The sequence below is a fragment of the Amblyraja radiata genome, chromosome 21 (assembly GCF_010909765.2).
Source record: "Amblyraja radiata isolate CabotCenter1 chromosome 21, sAmbRad1.1.pri, whole genome shotgun sequence".
In the NCBI taxonomy this organism is placed as follows: domain Eukaryota; kingdom Metazoa; phylum Chordata; class Chondrichthyes; order Rajiformes; family Rajidae; genus Amblyraja; species Amblyraja radiata.
The window spans coordinates 31,778,362-31,801,787 of NC_045976.1; the positions used below are offsets into that span (position 1 = coordinate 31,778,362).

At 45.3% G+C, this 23,426-nt stretch overlaps 1 protein-coding gene across 1 annotated transcript in view; it reads right to left on the reverse strand.

Moving 5' to 3' along the window:
- Positions 1 to 14,565, reverse strand: part of LOC116985283 (choline/ethanolamine kinase-like) — a 28,809-nt gene extending 14,244 nt beyond the window's left edge. The window contains exons 1-2 of the mRNA XM_033039963.1: positions 13,743 to 14,565; positions 1,511 to 1,619 (exon numbers count right to left, since the gene is read on the reverse strand). Coding sequence (XP_032895854.1) covers positions 1,511 to 1,619; positions 13,743 to 14,038 — 405 coding nt within the window. The 5' untranslated portion in view covers positions 14,039 to 14,565. The remainder of the gene's footprint in view (positions 1 to 1,510; positions 1,620 to 13,742) is intronic.
- Between the last annotated feature and the right edge of the window lie 8,861 nt (positions 14,566 to 23,426).

The window sequence follows — 23,426 nt, forward strand, 5'->3', positions numbered from 1 at the left end:
GCTCTCCTTGCCCGGCCTGTCAGTTTAAATGGACGGCCATGTCTTGGTAGGTTTACAGTTGAGCCATACTCTTTCCATTTTCAGATGATGGATTGAACAGTGATCCGTGAGATGTTCAAAGCTTGGGATATTCTTTATAACCTAACCCTGCTTTAAACTTCTCCACAACTTTATCCCTGACCTGTCTGGTGTGTTCCTTGGGCTTCATGATGCTGTTTGTTCACTAATGTTCTCTAACAAACCTCTGAGGCCTTCACAGAACAGCTGTATTTATACTGAGATTAGATTACACACAAGTGGACTCTATTTACTAATTAGGTGACTTCTGAAGGCAATTGGTTGCACTGGATTTTATTTAGGGGTATCAGAGTAAAGGGGGCTGAATACTTTTGCACGCCACACTTTTCAGTTTTTTATTTGTAAAAAAATTTGAAAACCATGTGTCATTTTCCTTCCACGTCACAATTATGCGCCACTTTGTGTTGGTCTATCACATAAAATCCCAATAAAATACATTTACGTTTGTGGTTGTAACGTGACAAAATGTGGAAAAGTTCAAGGGGTATGAATACTTTTGCAAGCCACTGTATGTCATAGCAACATGGAAACAGAAACATGGTTTTCGATTTAACAGCACAAATCCCAATTTAAGAAGTTACCTCCTTTTTTGGTGTAACACCTTGAAACAGGCGTCTTCTGGATGTAGCACTAGAAGGTCACACACTTGATAGATCAAATGACCTCATTTTGTGCAATCTCCAATTCCTAGATGAACAAAGCTGTGCTGTAGTGTGCAATTCATGTGGAAAGATATGCCTTCATCCAAATTCAGTACTCTCCTTGTTCCTAACCAGGGAGAATTTTATTGCAGCTAGGTACTATCAATTAAAATCCTGCCGCAAGTACATAGACTGTGGGCACTTCACAATCCAGATACAAACTGGGACAGCAATAAGAAAACAAGGCTAAACAAATGTGTAGGAAGGAACTGCAGATGCTGGTTTAAACCGAAGATAGACACAAAATGCAGGAGGGACAGGCAGCATCTCTGGAGAGAAGGAATGGGTGGCGTTTCGGATCAAGGCGTTTTCTGAAGAAGGGTCTCGACCTGAAATGTCACCAATTCCTTCTCTCCATAGATGTTGCCTGTCCTGCTGAGCTACTCCAGCTTTTTGTGTCTATCTGATGCTAAACAAATGTTCACTTCTGTGGTGTGAACAAGCTTAACATACATCAAATCCCCGAGTCTTATCCCAGTTAAAATAAATTCTTCTGCCCTCTAGTGAGTGAAAAATAATTTTCAGTATTCAGCTATGCAGTTCGAGTGAACATTTTGCAGACCCTTGACAAGTCGATTAAAGTGCTACAAGTGTAAGCACGTTAAAAACTGGAGAAAGTTGGCAGAGCAAAAATGAACATAAAGGAATCGATAATTCTTTAAAAGGGTCCCAATTTGATATGGGAAACAATTTTCAAATAGTCCAAGAGTTTAAATGGTTTTGCCACATACCTGCAGGATGGCGCCATAAACTCGCAGCAGTACCTGGCGAGGTTCATCGCCCACACTCAGCACATGATCTGGCAGTGTGCAGAGATACAAGAGGTTACTGAGGCCTCCACTAGAAACAAAAGGGTGCAGACAAGAAAACTATTAACTATTTGCCAACCAAATTCAGGATTTTGTTCCAGTGTAGCGTTTGTTCGTAATAGGAAAGGTGGACAAGTGTCAACATTGCAAGGGTTAATCATTTCGATGTTCTAAAAATAATCTGAAACCAAGGGTCCAGATTATGCCATGGCCTCGAATAATAAGTAGCGCATGACAAGAGATACCCAGCTGAGATTCATATCTAATAGCAGTCATAATCACAATTTGAAGAGATAGTCCACAGCCAAATCCAGCCATCCAGCTGCAAGATGGACAACAATTCTAGGCCAGGTTAATTTTCCCTGGTATGAATTGTACTATTATTTGAGCTTCTTCATAAACTACCCAAAATTATGGCTGGGTACAGTATGCACCAAGGATGCACACTTGCAACTGCCATGCAGAGATGAAGGCCATAGTAAATTGAATTGACATCAATGCCAGGCATATAAAAAGGAACAAGCCTCTGGTAGAGCAATTGTCAAGGAGGGAGTAAGGAACACCAACTCCAATAGAACCATCCTGATGAAATGCTTAGAACATGGTCCCATCTACACCCTTTGCATCTGAGACAGAATTCGATCTCCAAACCAAACTTTGCAGCTATTAAAGTATGTCGCAAATATATCCACATCAAAGCATGTTCCCATGACCAATATGCTCACCTTTATCAACCTGGCCTATTAACAAAGGCACCAGCAGAAACTTTGCGGCAAGCAAAACAATGTTGAAGATCTCAAGGATGTTTTTAAACAATACCTCTTTACACAACTGCCACTATCCATAGGATCTGAATCACCCTAATGTGTAGTTGAGTATTCTGCACCAAAGATTCTCTCCTAGAAACACCAGAACTGATTTGATAAGAGTGACCAGGAAATCAGGGTTCTCTTGGTACTAGAAGGGGACCACCATCCTTGCAGGGAGGTTTGCAAGTGCTTGTTACGAGTGATGAAACCAGTGGGATGAAATCAAAACAGTGCAACATGACTCATTTGTAGAAAATGGAACAGGCTAGTGCAGCAAGGACAGTAAGCAGAGACAGGAAGGGAACCTTGAGAGAGCCGGTAGGTTGAGCTTTATTTACTTTAATGCAAGGAGCATTAGAGTTAATGTAAGGAGCATTTCAAGAGACAATGGGGGTCGACAAGGATCCTTTTACTTTGACGAGGCACTCCGCGGCGGCGTATAAAAGCCGGATCCGGACCAAAAAGTGCGGTCTGAACCCAAACGCCCGCAGAGTCCTCAGCAGATACTCAAGATCCACCCTGTAGAACACTTTCTCCTGGTCGAGGGAGAGAAAGGCAGTTGGTACACCAGTCTCCTGAGCAAGGTAGACCAGGCCCCGGCCCAGATGGATATTATCCTGGATGGACCGGCCCGAGAATGTGTAAGTGGTCAGCGTGGATCACTTGGACCAGCACTGGACCTAGACGGTTGGCCATTGCCTTTGCAAAGACCTTGTAGATGGTACAAGTGAAGAAAGTAGTGAAGAAAGCTAATGGAATGTTGGCCTTCATAACAAGAGGATTTCAATATAGGAGTAAAGAGGTTCTTCTGCAGTTGTATAGGGCTCTGGTGAGACCACATCTGGAGTATTGTGTACAGTTTTAGTCTCCTAATTTGAGGAAGGACATCCTTGTGATTGAGGCAGTGCAGCGTAGGTTCACAAGATTGATCCCTGGGATGGCGGGACTGTCATATGAGGAAAGATTGAAAAGATTAGGCATGTATTCACTGGAGTTTAGAAGGATGAGGGGATATCTTATAGAAACATATAAAATTATAAAAGGACTGGACAAGCTAGATGCAGGAAAAATGTTCCCAATGTTGGGCGAGTCCAGAACCAGGGGCCACACTCTTAGAATAACGGGGAGGTCATTTAAGACTGAGGCTAGAAAAATCTTTTTCACCCAGAGAGTTGTGAATTTATGGAATTCCCTGCCACAGAGGGCAGTGGAGGCCAAGTCACTGGATGGATTTAAGAGAGAGTTAGATAAAGCTCTAAGGGCTAGTGGAGTATTGATAGGGGACGATCAGCCATGATCACAATGAATGGCGGTGCTGGCTCGAAGGGCCGAATGGCCTCCTCGTGCACCTATTTTCTATGTTTCTATGTACAGAGGAGGGAGACCGGGCACCAGTTCTATAGAAGGCGGAGATCATCCTTCTTGGGCAGAAGGACCATGACAGCCCTCCACCAAGACAGGGGTGGAGAAGTCTCCCCGGTTGTCAGGCTCTCCCTCAGGACCATGGTGTAGTCCTTCCCCAGGATCCCCCAGAATGTGTGGGGAACTCTGCTGTCAGGCCATCCAGGCCAGATTTCAAATTCAGAAACAGGAATTAAGTGGGTTTGTGGTGCCACACAACAAAACTAAGGGTTTCTCCTCAGTGTGGAGACAAGATAACAGCTCTAAGGATTCTGCTGCTTCTTCTATATTACCAGAGGATTTGTTTTACCTTGATATATAACATTATGAGAGGCATAGACAGGGTAGACATTCAGAACCTTTTCCCCCAGGGTGGAAATGTCCAACACTAGGGGATATAGCTATAAGGAGAAAAGGGAAAGTTTATTGGAGAGTAGACCAACTGGCACCCGTTGGGTCCCTGTCACATGGGAGGAGGCCTGGTCCCTCAACGCAACCCGTTCCCCAGTAACCCGTAGCCCCCACGAGAGGCGTGGCTCCCCAATTCAACCCGTTGCCAAACGTAAAATTCCAGCATTCCCTGCCTCCGCCCAGCACTGGACTTAAAAAAATTTGCAATTGCACTTCTCCAATTGCAATACCAATTCACCCTCCTGTCCTGCCAGGAGCTGGAGTAAGTGTTGTGTGATGGCAACATTGTTGCAAATGTCAGGTGGAGGACTGTGATATCCCATTCAGGTGAACAGTTGGTGGAAGCACAGTGTTCCTGTATTGCAACATGGTATCAAGGTTTGGTGGGAGGTGGCAGGAAGGATTTTAATAGTAAAAATCTTGTTAAAGTTGGCTTTTTTAAATCCTTGAAATATTAATAATGTGAAAAATAACATCAGTAAGTAAGTAAGTAAATTGTATTTATGTAACACGTTTAAATCAACTCGCATTGAAACCAAAGTGCTTTACATAAAAGAAATAATAAAGTTTCCGTACATCCATAGAAAAATTAAAAATCAGAAAAATGACATAACACATTATAGAATTCAACAAGAACGTCCCCCCACAACAGAATCAAAATTTTCAACTGTGGGGAAAGGCAACAAAAAGTTAAGTCCTCTTCCACTGTGAAACACCCGAGGTCGGGGCCTATTTGTGGACTCCGCACCCAGTCCGATGTTTTCAGGCCCTCTTTGCCGGAAAGCTGGAACTCCGGCGTCGGGTAAACACTCCTCAGCGGCTTGGAAAATGTCTGGAGCGGCCGCTCCCTCCCCAGAGACTGCGGCACCCGTAGTCCTCAGGCTGCGTTGGCTGGAGCTCCGACTCTGGCGATCTCGGATCCCAGGCGCCGCGGTGTTTTAAATTCAGCGCCACCCGCAGCCACAGCTCCTCCATGTTGGAGTCGGCGGTCACCGCACTCCGGAGCTTACCGCTCGGCGACCCAGTAAGGCATCGCCCGCTCAGTGTTGGTATCCCAGCGCTGTCCTGACAGGAAACGCCGCTCCAGTTTCGATGGTAGGCCGCGAGGAAGGGGCGAAGAAACAGCTCAAAGTATCGCTCCCCACCCCCATGGGTACAAAAATACATATCTTGAAAAGACTCCCATCAAGAGAGGGGCAATTCACTTTACTCCACTCAAGCTCTCCAGCATACTATAGTTGCCACATCATTAAACTGTGGGGCAAGTAAATGACTCATTTTCTAAAATGAATCTGTACAGGGCAAAGGTTCAAGGACAAAGGTTAAAAAACACAGCACATACAAGTTAATTTCTGGATCAAAGCAATAAACTTCAATTGCTTTAAGGTTGGTGGCTGATACCATTTGTCATACTCAGCTACAATTTCATCATTCCCTATTAACCCTTCCAATGCTCTATCAATCTACTTCAGACTGAAGTGTCAGTGGGAGAGCAGTAAGAATCATTGGTGATATCAGAGTAGCCTTCCTGAGAGTGAACCCACAGAACGTAACTTGCCCAGATAGAGCTCCTGGCCATGTCCTCAGAACCTGCACAGACAAGCTGCCAGGAATATTCAAGAACATCTTTCACCACTCCTCACTCCAATCTGAAGTTTCAATATGCTTTGTCACCCCAGAAGCAAACAGAAACTAGATATCATGCGGGACAGGCAGCATCTCTGGAGAGAAGGAAAGGGTGGCGTTTCGGGTCGAAATCCTTCTTCGGACTGAAGGCTGTCAGTCTGAAGAAGTGTATCGACCGAAACGTCACCCATTCCTTCTCTCCAGATATGCTGCCTGTCCCGCTGAATTACTCCAGCATTTTGGGTCTATCTTCAGTTTAAACCAGCATCTGCAGTTCCTTCCGCTACAACAATATAGTGCATTCAGAAAGTATTCAGACCCCTTCACTTTTTCCACATTTTGTTACGTTACAGCCTTATTCTAAAATGGATTAATTTTTTTTCTCATCAATCTATACACAATACCCTATAATAATAAAGTGAAAACAGGTGTTTAGAACTTTTGCAAAGTAATTAAAAACAAACAACTGAAATATCACATTTACATAATGATTCAGACCCTTTACTCAGTATTTTGTTGAGGCACCTTACAGCCTCAAGTCTTCCTGGGTATGATGCTACAAGCTTAGCACACCTGTATTTGGGTAATTTCTCCCATTCTTCTCTGCAGATCCTATCAAGCTCAGGTTGGATGGGGAGCATCAATGCACAGCTATTTTCAGGTCCCTCCAGAGATATTCGATCAGGTTCAAGTCCGGGCCACTCAAGGACATTCACAGACTTGTCACGAAGCCAATCCTGCGTTGCCTTGGCTACGTGCTTAGGGTCGTTGTCCTGTTGGAAGGTGAACCTCCGCCCTAGTGTGAGGTCCAGAACGCTCTGGAGCAGGTTTTCATCAAGGATCTCTCTGTACTTTGCTCCGTTCATCTTTCCCTTCTCCTGACTAGTTCCTGCTGCTGAAAAACATCCCCACAGCACGATGCTGCCACCACCATGCTTCACCGTAGGTATGGTATTTGCCAGGTGATGAGCAGTGCCTGGTTTCCTCCAGACGCGACACTTGGCATTCAGGCCAAAGAGTTCAATCTTGGTTTCATCAGACCAGAGAATCTTGTTTAGGTGCCTTTTGGCAAACTCCAAGCGAACTGTCATGTGCCTTTTACTGAGGACTGGCTTCCGTCTGGCCACTCTAACATAACGGCCCGGGAGTGCTGCAGATATAGTTGTCCTTCTGGATGTTTCTCCCATCTCCACAGAGGAACTCTGGTGCTCTGTCAGAGTGACCATCGGGATCTTGGTCACCTCCCTGACCAAGGCCCTTTTCCCCTAATTAATCAGTTTGGCCGGGCGGCCAGCTCTATGAAGAGTCCTGGTAGTTTCAAAGTTCTTCCATTTAAGAATGACGGAGGCCACAGTGTTCTTCGGGACCTGCAAAGCTGCAAAAATTGTTTTATACCCTTCCCCAGATCTGTGTCTCGACACAATCCTGTCTCGGAGATCTACGGGCAATTCCTTCGTCTTTCAGATTCAGATTCAGATTCAATTTAAATTGTCATTGTCAGTGTACAATACAGAGACAACGAAATGCATTTAGCATCTCCCTGGAAGAGCGACATAGCAAATGATTTGAATAAATAATAATAAGTGTCCGGGGGGGGGGGGGGGGGGTGATTGGCAGTCACCGAGGTACGTTGTTGAGTAGAGTGACAGCCGCCGGGAAGAAGCTGTTCCTGGACCTGCTGGTTCGGCAACGGAGAGACCTGTAGCGCCTCCCGGATGGTAGGAGGGTAAACAGTCCATGGTTGGGGTGAGAGCAGTCCTTGGCGATGCTGAGCGCCCTCCGCAGACAACGCTTGCTTTGGACAGGCTCAATGGAGGGGAGCGAGGAACCGGTGATGCGTTGGGCAATTTTCACCACCCTCTGCAATGCCTTCCGGTCGGAGACAGAGCAGTTGCCATACCATACTGTGATGCAGTTGGTAAGGATGCTCTCGATGGTGCAGCGGTAGAAGTTCACCAGGATCTGAGGAGACAGATGGACCTTCTTCAGTCTCCTCAGGAAGAAGAGACGCTGGTGAGCCTTCTTGATCAGAGTTGAGGTATTGTGGGTCCAAGAGAGGTCATCGGAGATGTTGACTCCCAGGAACATGAAGCTAGAAACACGTTCCACCTCCGTCCCGTTAATGTGGATGGGGGTGTGCGTGCCGCCCCTGGACTTCCTGAAGTCTACAATGAGCTCCTTGGTCTTCCTGGAGTTAAGGGCCAGGTTGTTGTCAGCGCACCATGCAGCTAAGTGCTGGACCTCCTCCCTGTAGGCCGACTCATCGTTGTTGCTGATGAGGCCAATCACCGATGTATCATCTGCATATGATGATGGTGTTAGTACCATGTACAGGTGTGCAGTCATAGGTGAAGAGGGAGTAGAGGAGGGGGCTCAGCACACAGCCCTGTGGAACGCCGGTGTTCAGGGTGAGGGTTGAAGAGGTGTGCTTGTCTAACCTAACAGACTGGGGTCTGTTGGTTAGAAAGTCCAGTATCCAGCTGCAGAGGGAGGGGTCGATGCCCAGGTTACCGAGTTTGGTGATCAGTTTTGATGGTATAATGGTGTTGAATGCTGAGCTGTAATCGATGAACAGCATTCTTACGTAAGTGTCTCTGTTGTCGAGGTGGGAGAGGGCGGAGTGAAGTGCCGTTGAGATGGAATCCTCCGTACTCCTGTTCTTGCGGTAGGCAAACTGATAGGGATCCAGTGTGGGGGGTAGGCAGCTTTTGAGGTGTGCCAGGACCAGCCTCTCGAAGCACTTGGTGATGATGGGGGTAAGTGCAACTGGGCGGAAGTCGTTGAGGCTTGCCGCAGTGGAGTGTTTTGGCACTGGCACGATGGAGGTGGTTTTAAGGCACGTGGGGACAACTGCTTGGGCAAGTGACAGGTTGAAGATGTCAGTCCAGACGTCTGTCAGCTGCGCAGCACAGGCCCTGAGCACGCGCCCGGGGATGCCGTCAGGGCCAGCAGCTTTACGTGCATTAGTCCTACTCAGTGCCACGTATACGTCGTAGGGGGTGAGTGTGAGGGGTTGGTGATCGGCAGGTAGCACAGCCTTGATGGCTTGGTTTTTGTTCTGACGTGCACTGTCAACTGTGGGACCTTATATAGACAGAAGTGTGCCTTTCCAAATCATGTACAATCAATTTAATTTACCTCTTGTGGACTCCAATCAAGTTGTAGAAACATCTCAAAGATAACCAATGGAAACAGGATGCAATGAAGCTCAATTTTGAGGTCATACCAAAGGGCTGAATACTTACGTAATTGTGATATTTCAGTTATTTCTTTTTAATTACTTAGCAAAAGTTTCTAAACACCTGTTTTCACTTTTATATTACGAGGTATTGCGTGTAGATGGATGATTAAAATAAATGAATTTAATCTATTTTAGAATAAGGCTGTAACGTAACAAAATGTGGAAAAGGTGAAGGGGTCTGAATACTTTTAAAATGCACTGTATATCATGTGACTACCACCCAGTAACCCAACAGTTCAGTTTGTTTATTGTCTCGTGTACGAGGCACAGTGAAAAGCTTTTGGTGCGTGCTATCCAGTCAGCGGAAAGACAACACATGATTACAATCGAGCCATTTAGTGTATGGATACATGAAAAGGGAATAACGTTTAGTGCAAGGTAAAGCCAGCAAAGTCTGATCAAGGATAGTCCGAGGATCACCAATGAGGTAGATACTGCTCTCTGGTTGTGGGAGGATGATTCAGTTGCCTGATAACAGCTCGGAAACTGTCCCTGAATCTTGAGGTCTGCATTTTCACACTTCTATACATTTTGCCTGATAGTTATAGAATGATACAGTGTGGAAACAGCCCTTTCGGCCCAACTTGCCCACACCGGCCAACAATGTTCAAGTTCAAGTGAGTTTATTGTCATGTGTCCCTGTATAGGACAATGAAATTCTTGCTTTGCTTAAGCACACAGAAAATAGTATGCATTTACTACAAAACAGATAAATGTGTCCATATACCATGATATAAATATATACACACATGAATAAATAAACTGATAAAGTGCAAATAACAGAAAGTGGTTATTAATAATCAGAGTTTTGTCCAAGCCAGGTTTAATAGCCTGATGGCTGTGGGGAAGCAGCTATTCCTGAACCTGGTTGTTGCAGTCTTCAGGCTCCTGTACCTTCTACGTGAAGGTAGCAGGGAGATGAGTGTGTGGCCAGGATGGTGTGAGTCTTTGATGATACTGCCAGCTTTTTTGAGGCAGCGACTGCGATAAATCCCCTCGATGGAAGGAAGGTCAGATGGGCTGGGCAGTGTTTACTATTTTTTGTAGTCTTTTCTTCTCCAGGGCGCTCAAATTGCCGAACCAAGCCACGATGTAACTGGTCGGTATGCTCTCGACTGTGCACCTGTAGAAGTTAGAGTCTTCCTTGACAAACCGACTCTCCGTAATCTTCTCAGGAAGTAGAGGCGCTGATGAGCTTTTTTGATAATTGCGTTAGTGTTCTCAGACCAGGAAAGATCTTCAGAGATGTGCACACGCCCAGGAATTTGAAGTTCTTGACCCTTTCAACCATCGACCCGTTGATATAAATGGGGCTGTGGGTCCCCCTCCTACTCCTTCCAAATTCCACAATCAGTTCCTTGGTTTTGCTGGTGTTAAGGACCAGGTTATTGCGCTGGCACCATATGGACAGTTGCTCGATCTCTCTTCTGTATTCTGACTCATCCCCATCAGTGATACGCCCCACAATAGTGGTGTCGTCAGCGAACTTGATGATGGAGTTCGCACTGTGGTTCGCTACGCAGTCATGGGTATAGAGTGAGTACAGCAGGGGGCTGAGCACGCAGCCTTGAGGTTCTCCCGTGCTGATTGTTATTGAGGCTGACACATTTCCACCAATACGAACAGACTGTGGTCTGTGGATGAGGAAGTCGAGGATCCAGTTGCAGAGGGATGCGCAGAGACCCAGTTCTGTGAGTTTGGTAACCAGTTTGGAGGGGATGATTGTGTTAAATGCCGAGCTGTAATCAATGAATAACAGCCTGACATATGAGTTTTTGTTGTCCAAGTGGTCCAGTGCGGAATGGAGGGCCAGCGAGATCGCATCCACCGTTGATCTGTTGTGGCGGTACGCGAACTGCAGTGGGTCCAGGTTTTTGTCGAGGTAGGAGTTGATTTGCTCCATGATCAACCTCTCAAAGCACTTCATCACCACCGGCGTTAGTGCCACTGGTCGATAGTCATTGAGGCACGTCACCTTACTCTTCTTGGGCACCGGTATAATTGATGCCCTTTTAAAGCAGGCGGGGACCTCAGACCTCAGACGTAAGAGGTTGGAAATGGCCGTAAAAACTCCCGCCAGTTAGTCCGCACAGGTGTTTAGAACACGACCGGGTATACCATCAGGACCAGGTGCTTTTCGGGGGTTCACCCCTCTGAAGGATTTCCTGACATCGGCCTCTGTGACTGAGACTGAAATGCCATCACAGCGAATGGGGGATCGGGAAGGCACATCAGTATTCTCCCTGTCAAAGCGTGCGTAAAACGCATTGAGCTCGTCAGGGAGTGATGTTACACCGACATTCGAGCTGCCTCCTGGTTTTGCATTCAGGTCCTGCCAGAGCTGCCGAACATCTGTCTCGTCCTCCAGTTTGGAGCAGAAGTCCCTTTTGGCCTTTTTGATGGCCTTACCAAGGTCGTATCTGGTCTTCATGTAGGCCACTGTATCATTGGAGGAGAATGCCCTGTGTCTGGACTTCAGGAGAGTGCGGATCTCAAAGTTCATCCAAGGTTTCTGATTGGGAAACAGCTACACTAGTCACACTTACTTGTGCTTGATCCATATCCCTCCAAACCTGTCCTATGAATGTACCTTGTTCCATACACCCACCACCCTTTGTGTGAGAAAGTTACCCCTCGGATTCATATTAAAGCGTTTCCCCTTCACCTTGAATCTATGTCCTCTGGTCCTTGATTCCCCTACTCTCGGCAAGAGACTCTGCATCTACCCGATCTATTTGTCTCATGATTTTGTACACGATGGGAGCGGGGAGAAGAGGGAGTGACCAGGGTGCAACTTGTCCTTGATTATGTTGCTGGCCTTGCCGAGACAGCGTGAGGTATAAATGGAGTCAATGGAACGGAGGTCGGTTTGTGTGGTGGTCTGGGCTGCGTCCACAATTCACTGCATGAAGTGCTTCAAGATGCTGGTTAGGCACACATCAACTCCAGCTTCCCCGAGAGCTCTGATCCATAACAATGCACCAGTCCATGGCAGGTGTTACATCCCTATTCCTGCATTTATCCACAGAGCACATCTGGATATCAAAGGGTACCCATGTCAGATTCCTATTCATTGATTATAGCCTTCAATATAATATTCTAACTAAACTAATTTCCAGATTCTTGGACCTAGGACTCAGCACCCATCTCTGTAAATGGACCCCCAATTTCCTGATCCACAGAACACAATCAGTAGACCTCTTATATTCCTCAGATACATTTCCAACTGCACAGCTCCAGATGACACCACTGTAATAGCTGGCTCTCAAACAATGAGGAGATGGAGTACGGGAAGTAGAGAGCTTCGTAGCATGATCTCCTTCAATGTCAGCAAATGAAAGGAGTTGATCATCAACATCAGGAAGCAGGGTAGAGTATACACCCCGGTCTGTGTCAATGGTGCTGAAGTGGAGATGGTCAAGCGCTTCAAGATCTTAATGAGTAAATATCACCAGCAATTTGTCCTGGTCCAACCACTTTGATGCTTATGGTGAGAAAAATGGGAAGATACTAAACCATAGTTCAATTAGTTCACAAAGGCATGCTAGGAGGAGCACCAGGAAATGAGGCACCAATTTAAAGGAGGAACACAGTATTCCATGCCACCAAATGGCTTGCAATAGACAATTAACCATTCTCATGTCCAACAAATTAAATTGTAGTCCTGCAATTCTGCTATACCTAGTTGCGAACAGAGAAAATCAAACAGCTAGCATAGTTGTTTGACAATGCAGGAGACCAGAGTTCAATCCTATGTGTGGAGTTTGTACTTTCTGTGACAGCACAAATTCTCTCCGGTGCTCCAATTTCCTCCCACATCCTAAAGATGTGTGCATTTGCAGGTTAATTTGCCACTAAAATTGCCCCTTTGGTAGGTGGAGAGTAGAACACCACCACTAGTATATTTCACTTGCACACCATCCCAACTTCAAAGCTTATCACTAGTTCTGAATTATGGAATTTCCTTCTCAACAGCACTGTTGAAACTTCTTGACCAAAAGCACTGCTGCAGTTGAAGTTGGAAGGTCACAACTGCAACCTTCTCAAAGGCCATTAAAAAGGCATTAAGCACTGGCTTTGCTACATGTGCACCCAAACTGAGCAATAAAATACTAATTAATAAAATAAAAGATCTTCAGATGAAATTCATTGTCCCTGTTTTACACAGGTAGTCTTTGTCTAAATGTATGCCCCTTCATTAAGAGAAACACCTTCTCAATATTGATCTTGTCGATGCATTGTATGTACCTTGACTACCCACATCTTTCTGCAGCAACTTATAATCATTTAATTGATATTCTACTTTACTATTGCATATATCAAAATGGAAAATCTTGTGTTTCCCCACATTATATTCCATATGCCTACAAATTCCCCACAGGTTATCTACAGCCCTTCGCATCCTACATTACCTTCCCAACAGATTTAGTTCCTTCTCGACAAATTTAGATATAATACAGCCAAATCAACAAGATAGATTGCAAATAGTTGAGGCCCAGAACTGGTCCAATTAATTTTAAACTAGATGTCAGCAATTATTATTCCTCAACGTCCTTACTCTTGTTAGTTATTTCAATCCTCATTTTTTGAAGCCCGCTGTTAGTTTATTTTTTTAAATGCCGCACTTTATAAGTTCTAGAGAAGGATTTGACAGGTTCATCCTTACCTGACGATTGAGATCTGAAACTCATCCACAGTAATAAACTTCCAGGATCCCGCAAGAAACTCCTTGCACCAAGCATACGCTTGAACCTTGGCCTCCCAGTTCACTTCCTCACTCCGACCATCCCTATACTGCTCAGCCTCGGAGTCCTCGTATTCCTCATCGTTGATGTTGGGTCTCTCCCCGGGAGGCCTAGAATTCCTGGAGTGCTCCCTGTTCCCAATACCACGTAGCCGATGAGGTTCCGGGGCCACTGCGTTACAAGCTCCGTCTCCTTTGCATAAAGCTTTGGCCTCCATTTTCTTTCCACTGTATGGGGGTCACGCAGGGAGGCGATGTGTATGCGCGGGGGGGGGGAAATGGTTACGTAGAACAAATATTAAAAAACGATAAAACGTCACCAGCCCAAGGTTCAAAGATTTCTGTCTGACAATAAATGGCTGCCTTGCTTAACAGTCGAGTTAAAGTCTGCACCTCCAGGGCGCTGACCGTCCCCGTTTGGATAAGGAACATAGAAACACAGCAGACGAGATGATGCCCACAATTTCGGATTGTCTATGACAACGGACTTTCCCAGCGGCTCGCCCCAGGCAGCAAATTCCAACCAAGTTGAAACGGTTCAACGTATCACACGCCCTTGCCGGAGGTTTGCGGGATTCCGTGTGGAGCGGGGAGCGGGGAGAGGCGGACACCTACACGCAACTCATTGACAGCTGCCCTTCCCCAGTCAGGCGCCGGCCACGTCGTCCCAGCGTGTTCTGTACAAGCTGCGGATGAGGGCGGGCTTAACAGCGATGGCCAGATTTGTTTAGTTTAGTCTTCGGCCCGCCGAGTCCGTGCGATCCCCGCATATTAACACTGCCCTACACACATACACTGGGGACAATGTACACTTATACCCAGCCAATTAAGTCTTTGGAAGCCGAAGATCTCGGAGAAGAACGACGCAGGTCACGGGGAGAACGTACAAACGCCGTGCAGACAAGCACCGGTAGTTGGGATCGAACCCGGGTCTCTGTCGCTGCAAGTGCTGTCAGGCAGCAACACTACCGCCGTGCCGATCGGGTCAAGGGAGCGCGGCCATCTTTGATGTGCGGTGTGATTAGGCCAATGACATGGAAGACAAGCAGTCGAGCAATCCAATCAGTAATAAAAAATAAAGCGCCTTCATCAGCAAAGATCCTATATCTTTGTTCATCAGCAGGAAGACGAACATATCCTGAGTGAGGAGCCAAGAAAGGGGGAGCTATTGGCAATAGCGAATAGAAAGTTCACCTCCGTGATTGGCCCGATGGGCGGGATCACCTGATGAGTGCTGGTAGTGCCGGCAAATGGCGTGTGAGAAGGAAAGGGCGCCAACTCGCAATCGGTTGCGAGCAAAGATCCTATAGCCGATGAATCTGCCCATGACCGTACTACGTCTTTTTCGTCGACTGGTCTATCTTGCTCCTTGGTCAGGCCTGAGGTGAGTTGAATTGTTCCCTCTCGGGTATTGGGCATGAGCACGGAGTTTTCCAATGCTGTTGGAATTGCAGATTATCTGATTTTTGCTTTAATCTTAAATGTCAACTACTTTTGTCGTATTTTAGACGGGCAATGGATGTAGATTTGTAATGCCAGGGACTACAGATACTGTAATCTCGGCCTGAAATGTCGAAAATACTAAATTCCAGTTAGAGATTTTCTTCGTGAATATTACAGGCAGATTGTCCGGTGCAATAAACTGGTGACGATACAAGAAATTGCAGATTAATGTTAACATTTTTTTTTAAAAGACACCGTGCTGGAGTAACTCAGCGGATCAGGGGCAGCAACCCTGGATAATATGAATAGGTGAGTTTCGGGTTGGGATACTTCTTCAACAGACAGAGTGAGGGAGTTGGAACAGAATTGGGTGCGGGATAAAGCCTGACAAGTGAGAGATGGATAAAGGTTTTCATCCAATTCATTCAAATATATCACAAACAGGAATGGCCCCAGCACAGATTCCTGAGGAACTCCACCAGTCACAGACCTCCAACTTGAACATTGTCCTTCCACCACCACCACTACCTTCTGTCTTACCACCACCGCTACTGGCTAACGGAATCAAGGGATATGGGAGGAAAGCAGGAACAGGGTACTGATTTTTGGATGATCAGCAATGATTATGTTGAATGGTGGTGCTGGCTCGAAGGGCCGAATGGCCTACTCGTGCACCTATTTCCTATGTCTTCTATTAGTAAACCTGTTCTGAATCTACATGACCAAGTCACTGTTAATCCCAAGCATTTTCATATTCTAGATCAGCCAACCATGAGGGAATTTATAAAATGCCTTGGTCAACATCCACCACCCTGCCCCCATTGATCACCTTTGTCAACTAATCGGAAATCTTTATCATGTTAGTAAGACGCGACCTTCCATCCAAACTCATCAGTCTGAAGAAGGGTCGGGCAGGCTACACGACAGAAAGTAATAATTTTTTTCTTACCTTTTGTATTTAGTGGGGAACCTGAAGAAAGACAGGTCTGGTCGCTTACATTGGCGATTCGAGCACTTTATAGCAGAACAGCACACCATGCTTGTAGGTGTGGACACTATGATAGAAACCGATTAAAAAATAAATAAAAAGACTCATATGTTTGATTCCTGAAATGGCTCGAAACATTACCCATGACCAACTACAGTTTTTTCGCCTAGTGGTCTATCTTGCTCCTCAAGTATCTTTACTGGAAAATGCTTGTTTTGGATTTTGATCAACTGGCCTTTAAACGACTCCCACATGTCAGATGCAGACTTGCCCATTAACAACTAGTCTCAGTGTATCCTCCCAAGCTCCCGTCTAATTACGCTGTAGTTTGCCTTACTCCAATTTAGTACCTTCCCTCAAGGCCCAGCCTTCTCCCTCACAATATTCTTAAAACTTATGAAGTTGTGATCACTATCCCCAAAATGTTCTTTCATTGTAACACTAGTCACCTGGCCAGGCTCATTTCCCAACACAAGGGCCAGTGTGTTTCCTCCTTCTTGGGTTGGACCACCAACATACCGTTTCAAGAAACCCTCTTTGATACACCTCACAAATTCTACTCGTCTAAGCCTTTGGCATTGAGCAAGTCCCAATCAATATTAGGGGAGATAATATCACCCCTAAGAGAACCCTGTTGTACTGCCATATTTTGGTGATCTATCTCGATATCTATTCCTCTCCTTCTCCTGCTCGCCATTGGAGGCTCTATAGTACAATTCCATTAGAGTGCGTGCCCCTTGCTCTTTTCTAAGCAGGGGAAAGTATCTGAGAAGAGGTATAGCTGGGAAGGAATTGCAGAGGTAGTGGTCTTCGTGGAAGGCGAAAAGGGGTGGGTAAGCAAGAGCAGAACTATAGGACACAGGTGAGGGATCCATCTATTTCAGCAGGGGAACCACATTTACAAAAGAAAGATCATCTCAGAATGGAAGGCCTAATTTTGGGGGCAGAGAAACAGTGAGAAGGGGAATAGAGTCTTTGCAAGAGGCAGTGTGGGAGGCAGTAGCGGACTGGGGCTAAAAATATTGGTTGCCAGGAGACAAAGGGGGCCCACTTGATATAGGGGGCCCACTTGCCATCGGGCAAGCTGACACCCTGGCCAGTCCGCCACTGGTGGGAGGAGGTGCAGCCCAGTTGTGGAAGTCAATGAGTTTGTAGTAGACGTCGGTCATTGAGAAATAAAAAAAAGATAGGTGGTGTCAGAATGTGAATTTGAGCGCAGGGTGGAAGTTAGTGGTAAAGTTAATGATATCAATAAGTTCTGCATAGGCACAGGAGGCAATACAAATGCATTCATCGATGTAGCGAAGAAAGAGTTGCGGAATGGTGTCAGTGTACATTTGGAACAAGGACTGTTTGACGTAACCAACAAAAAGGCAGGCATAGCTGGAGCCAATGGGAGTGCCCATCGCTACACCTTTAACTTGAGGAAACCGGAAAGAGTCAAGAGAGAAGTTGTTGAAGATGAGGACAATTCCACCAGGTGGAGTATAGTGTTAGCAGAGGAAAGCTGATTGGGTCTCTGTTCAGAGAAGAACCAGAGAGCCATAAGACTATTCTGGTGAGGGATGTCCATGGGCAAAGATGAGGCAATGGAGGCCTGAGAATTGAAAGTTATCGAAGATTTGGAGGGTGTGTGAAGTGTCGGATGTAGATTCAGAGGGACTGGACCAAGGGGAAGAGGATGGAATCAATGTATTTTGAGATGAGTTCTGTGTGGCAGGAGCAGGCAGTCAGCCAGGGCAGTCCTGTTTGTAGATTTTGGGAAGGAGATAAAAGCGGTGCTGAGCTGGGGAGCTATAAGGTTGGAGGCTGTGGAGATCACCAGAGATGAAGAGATTTGTAATGGTCTGGGAAATGATGGCCTGGTGTCCGTCTGTGAGGCCATGGTCACGGTGTAGGTATGTGAAGATATCTGAGAGCTATAAACAGATTATATGAGAAGATAAAGCTAGTCTGAGAAGAAATCATGTTTCAACCTTTATGAGAGTCCTTTATCATAATCTATGGGTTGGAAATATTAATATTAGGAGGACAAGGAAAGGGATTTTTAAGAAAGTGACCAAGCAAGAGGGTAAGATCAAGAATGGGCATGCATGCATTCATTTGCCTGTGTGTGGATGCAGTATGTCTAACTGGTTTGAGTTCTGGTGTTCATGTCCATATACAGAGTTTGGTCTGTTATTACCTTGGTGGTTGTTATTATTGACTCAAGAATTGATTTTGTCAATGCAAAATAGCTGAACTCCAAAAGCCAACCCACATTGTAAGAGGTTGTGTATTGCCGCATCCCACAATGAAGTTCCATGAATCTTGCTCCTAAACTGCAATATAAATTGTGCTGCAAAAAAAACAATATCAAAGGAGTGAAATATCATGTAAAACAAATTATTCATGGAGACGGAGCAGGTTCCAATCCTCAGTATTTTGTTTCAGTTGAAGATGCCTAAAAATGTGGAGGTCAAAGCTGCAGTCCATGACTGGGATCAGCTTATCGAAAATGCGAAAAGACTAAGCAAATCAGAGGGGATTTTAATAATGCAGGAAGACACTTTCTTCAATGTTTCAAAAGGACGTCTTAAACTGCGCCATCTTAAGGTGAGGAAATGGTACCTTGACATTATGCGTGGTAGAAAGATTAGTGACAATCTTGTGGCATGTGTGGCCTGTGGATTTGCTTGCTCATGTATTGGAAGATCTGTGAGAAATTATTTTGACTTGTTGGGTGGAGTTGAAGCCACAATTTTCAGGTGGTTTGCCAACCGTTCATGTTTTATTTTCTACCTCATTATCTTTATAACTTTTCCAACTCGTGAGACCTACATTGTTGTTATTCTTTTAAACTTGATAACGTACAGTGCATTCAGAAAGTATTCAGACTCCTTCACTTTTTCCACATTTTGTTACGTTACAGCCTTATTGTAAAATTGATTAAATTCTTTTTTTTTAAATCATCAATCTACACACGATACCCCATAATAAAAAAAAGCGAAAACAGGTGTTTAGAAATGTTTGCAAAGTAATTAAAAAGAACTAACTGAAATATTACATTTACATAAGTATTCAGACCCTTTTCTCAGGACTTTGTTGAGACACCTATGGCAGCGATTACAGTCTCAAGCCTTCTTGGGTATGACGCTACAAGCTTGGCACACCTATATTTGAGTAATTTCTCCCATTCTTCGCTGCAGATCCTCTCAAGCTTTGTCAGGTTGGATGAGAAGCGTCGATGCACAGCTATTTTCAGGTCCCTCCAGAGATGTTCGATCAGGTTCAAATCCGGGCTCTGGCTGGGTCACTCAAGGACATTCACAGACATGTCACAAAGCCACTGCTGCATTGTCTTGGCTGTGTGCTTAAGGTCGTTGTCCTGTTGGAAGGTGAACCTCCGCCCCAGTCTGAAATCCAGAATGCTCTGGAGCAGTTTTTCATCAAGGATCTCTCTGCACTTTGTTCCGTTCATCTTTCCCTTGATCCCGACTGCTCTCCCAGTTCCTGTCGGTGCAAAACATCCCCACAGCATGATGCTACCACCACCAATCTTCACCGTTGGTATGGTATTGGCCAGGTGATGAGTGGTGCCTGGTTTCCTCCAGATGTGACGCTTGGCATTCAGGCCAAAGAATTCAATCTTGGTTTCATCAGACCAGAGAATCGTGTTTCACTTGCCTTTTGGTAAACTCCAAGTGGGCTGTCATGTGCCTTTTACTGAGGAGTGGCTTCCATTTGGCCACTCTACCGTAAAGGCCTGATTGGTGGAGTGCTGCTGATATAGTTGTCCTTCTGGATGGTTCTCCCATCTCCACAGAGGAAATCTGGAACTCTATCAAGAATGACCATCGGTTTCTTGGCCACTTCCCTGACCAAGGCCCTTCTCTCCCGATTGCTCAGTGTGGATGGGCAGCCAGCTCTATGAAGAGTCCTGGTGATCCAAAGTTCTTCCGTTTAAGAATGACGGAGGCCACTGTGCTCTTTGGGACCTGCAATGCTGCAGAAATTGTTTTATACCCTTCCCCAGATCTGTGTCTCGACACAATCCTGTTTCAGAGGTCTACGGACAATTCCTTCGTCTTCATGGCTTGATTTTTGCTCTAACTTGCACGGTCAACTGTGGGACTTTTCCAAATCATGTCCAATCAATTTAATTTACCACTGGTGGACTCCAATCAAGTTGTAGAAACATCTCAAGGATAATCAATGGAAACAGGATGAACCTAAGCTAAATTTTGAGTGTCATAGCAAAGGGTCTGACTTATGTAAGTGTGATATTTCAGTTATTTCTTTTTAATTACTTTGCACATTTTTCTAAACGCCTGTTTTTGCTTCTTCATTCTGGGGTATTGTGTGTAGATTGATGAGAAAAAAAAAGAATTTAATCCATTTGAAAATAAGGCTGTAACCTAACAAAATGTGGAAAAAGTGAAGGGGTCTGAATACTTTCTGAATGCACTGTATTTGAAGTCTTTTGGCATGAGTTACTGAAACATGTAATGGAGCCTTGATAACTCAATGATATGCACCATGATATTTTCTGTAATCCAAACAAATTCCAAATGTCCCATTGTCTAGTTTGCCATTAACCATTGTATTTGGCTTGCTCTAGGCTGTTCATATTTTATTTTAAGTTTGCTTCTCTAAATTTAAATCCTAGCTTTATGACTCTCCAAGTGATACTTAATCATGTTAGGGTCATTTTCTAAATGTCAGAATGTGTGCTGATCCTAGTATGCCCCATATTCTGTGAGAACTTTCTAGAACTTTATAACCTGAGCTGCTCTACCTCTGCAAGAATTTGTTTTTAAATGGTGTTGTTACTGCATTGTTATAGCTATTATTGTTATTGTTATTTTGATCTCCATATTGTCTTCCCACTAGATTGGCACACCCAAGAGTATTTTTAAATTCATGTGAATGTCTTATGAGTGCTCAGCACATAGTTCTCGTCCTTTTAGCGTTGAGAAAGTAGTTATTTACTTTACTTTGGACTTCAAAGATACAGCATGGAAACATGCCCTTCAACCCACCGGGTGTGGGCCAACCAGCAATCACCTCATACACAAGCACTATCCTACATACTACGGACAATTTACACTTTATAGAAACCAATGAACCTACAAACCTGTACGTCTTTGAAGTGTGGGAAGAAACCGGATCACCAGGAGAAAATCCACGTGGTCACGGGTGAAATACAAACTCTGTACAGAAAGCACCTGTAGTTAGGATTGAACTAGGGACTCTGCTGCAGTAAGGCAGCACCTCCACCATTGCGCCACTGTGCCGCTCTTGAAAGCTACTCAGAAGGAGATACATGTATGTTTGGATACAGAGTGGAAACAGGCCCTTCGGCCCACTGAGTCGTGCCGACCAGCAATAACCCACACATTAGTTCCATGCTGCACACTAGAGACAATTTACAGAAGCCAATTAACCTACAAACCTGCACGTCTTTGAAATATGGAAGGAAACTGAATCACCCAGAGCAAACCCCCGACAGTCACAGGGAGAACGTACATCGTTCAGACAGCCACGTTGTCGGGATCGAACCCAGATCTCTGGCGCTGTAAGGCAGCAACTCTCCAATGATGGGCCTGTCCCACTTGGGTGACTTTTTAGGCGACTACAGGAGACTATGCAGTCACCACATGGTGCCACATGTTCGTGGGTAGTCGCCTTCATGGTCGTGAGGAGTTCCCGCATTCTGGGAACTAGTCGCGGCCTCATTATGGTCACCGCAAATTTTTCAACATGATGAAAAATTAGCGGCGACCAGAATGAAGTCACTATGGAGAGTAGCAAGAATTTTCGTGCCGTAGGTGGGTTGCCACGAGGTCCCAGTGGGTTGCCATGAGGTCAAAGGTTCTCGTAGGTTGTAGCCGGCGCTGACCGGTGAATTTCATTGGCTCATTGGGGGGGAAAAACGTAAGCAGTAGTTTTCAGAACCAAGGATAACCGACCGGTAATGTTAATATCCGTCAAGCTTCACATCCGTGTATCTCTGGCTTCTTAAAAGTTGTCTCCTCTCCTTCTCCCCCCTCTCTTCCTCCCCCCCTCCCCCCCCCCCCCTTTTAAAGGACTAATTACGTGACCCTTCCCGTACACTGTGCTTTCACCATCTTAATTACAGCACCTACCTTCCTGTTCATCACGGTGTGTGTCTGTTACATTGGCTTTGCACCATGTGAATTTCACTCAGACAGCGCTCCCCCTGCTTGCCTTGTCCCCCGCCTGCATAACGGGCTGGTGAAGGAAACGATGTGTGTGTGTGGTGGCACACTGGTTGGAAAAGTGCTGTGGAAGAAATGTTAGTTGGTGCTGCGGGGTGACTTTTAAACACTGTACAAGCTGTCTTGATGCTGATAAACATTCTCCTTGCTTGTAAAAATTGGTTTATAGCCCTGTCCCACGGTACGAGTTCATTCCAAGAGCTCTCCCGAGTTAAAAAAAAAAATCAAACTCATGGTAAGCACGGAGAATGAACGTAGCGGGTACGTCGGCACTCGGGGACGTCGCTTAGCACTAACAGCAGGTACTCGGGAAGACTCGCTAATGGCAGGAAAGCACGGAAAGACTCGTGAAGATTTTTCAACATGATGAAAAATGCCCACGAGAGCCCCTAGTACCGACGAGTGGCCATTACCGTAAATCACTTAGTTCGAATCAGGGCAAACACGAGAGAACTCTTGGAATGAACGTACTGTGGGACAGAGGTTTTACTTTTGAACCAACACAACAGAAACCACTGTATTTTAAAACAACTTTGTATGGTTTTTGAACTGTGATAAGTAGTTGTAATTTGCTTTATTTTTCCCAGAACGGAGGTGGAGGGCAGCTCATATTCTATAACCGTGCTGATATGGAGGGACCTAAGCTCTCAGACTATTCCATATATCCCACAGGAAATCCAGTTGAACTCACGGTGGGTAGTCGTATGGTAGATGATGTTTGTGTCCATGGCCCTTCAACTAGAGTTGTCTCATTCCTCTCCACTTCATACCTTTTCCTCTTACTTATTCCACACTAAGCTACACAGTATTATAGACCTCAATTAAATCTTTCATCTGGTGCTGGAGCCTTGAAACTTTTCAGCATGAGGGCCACATTATATATTTTGCACATTTTTGCGGGTCGTAGAAAAAAATAAAGAAATGTCAGTTTTATAAATTTAATGAACTCAAAAA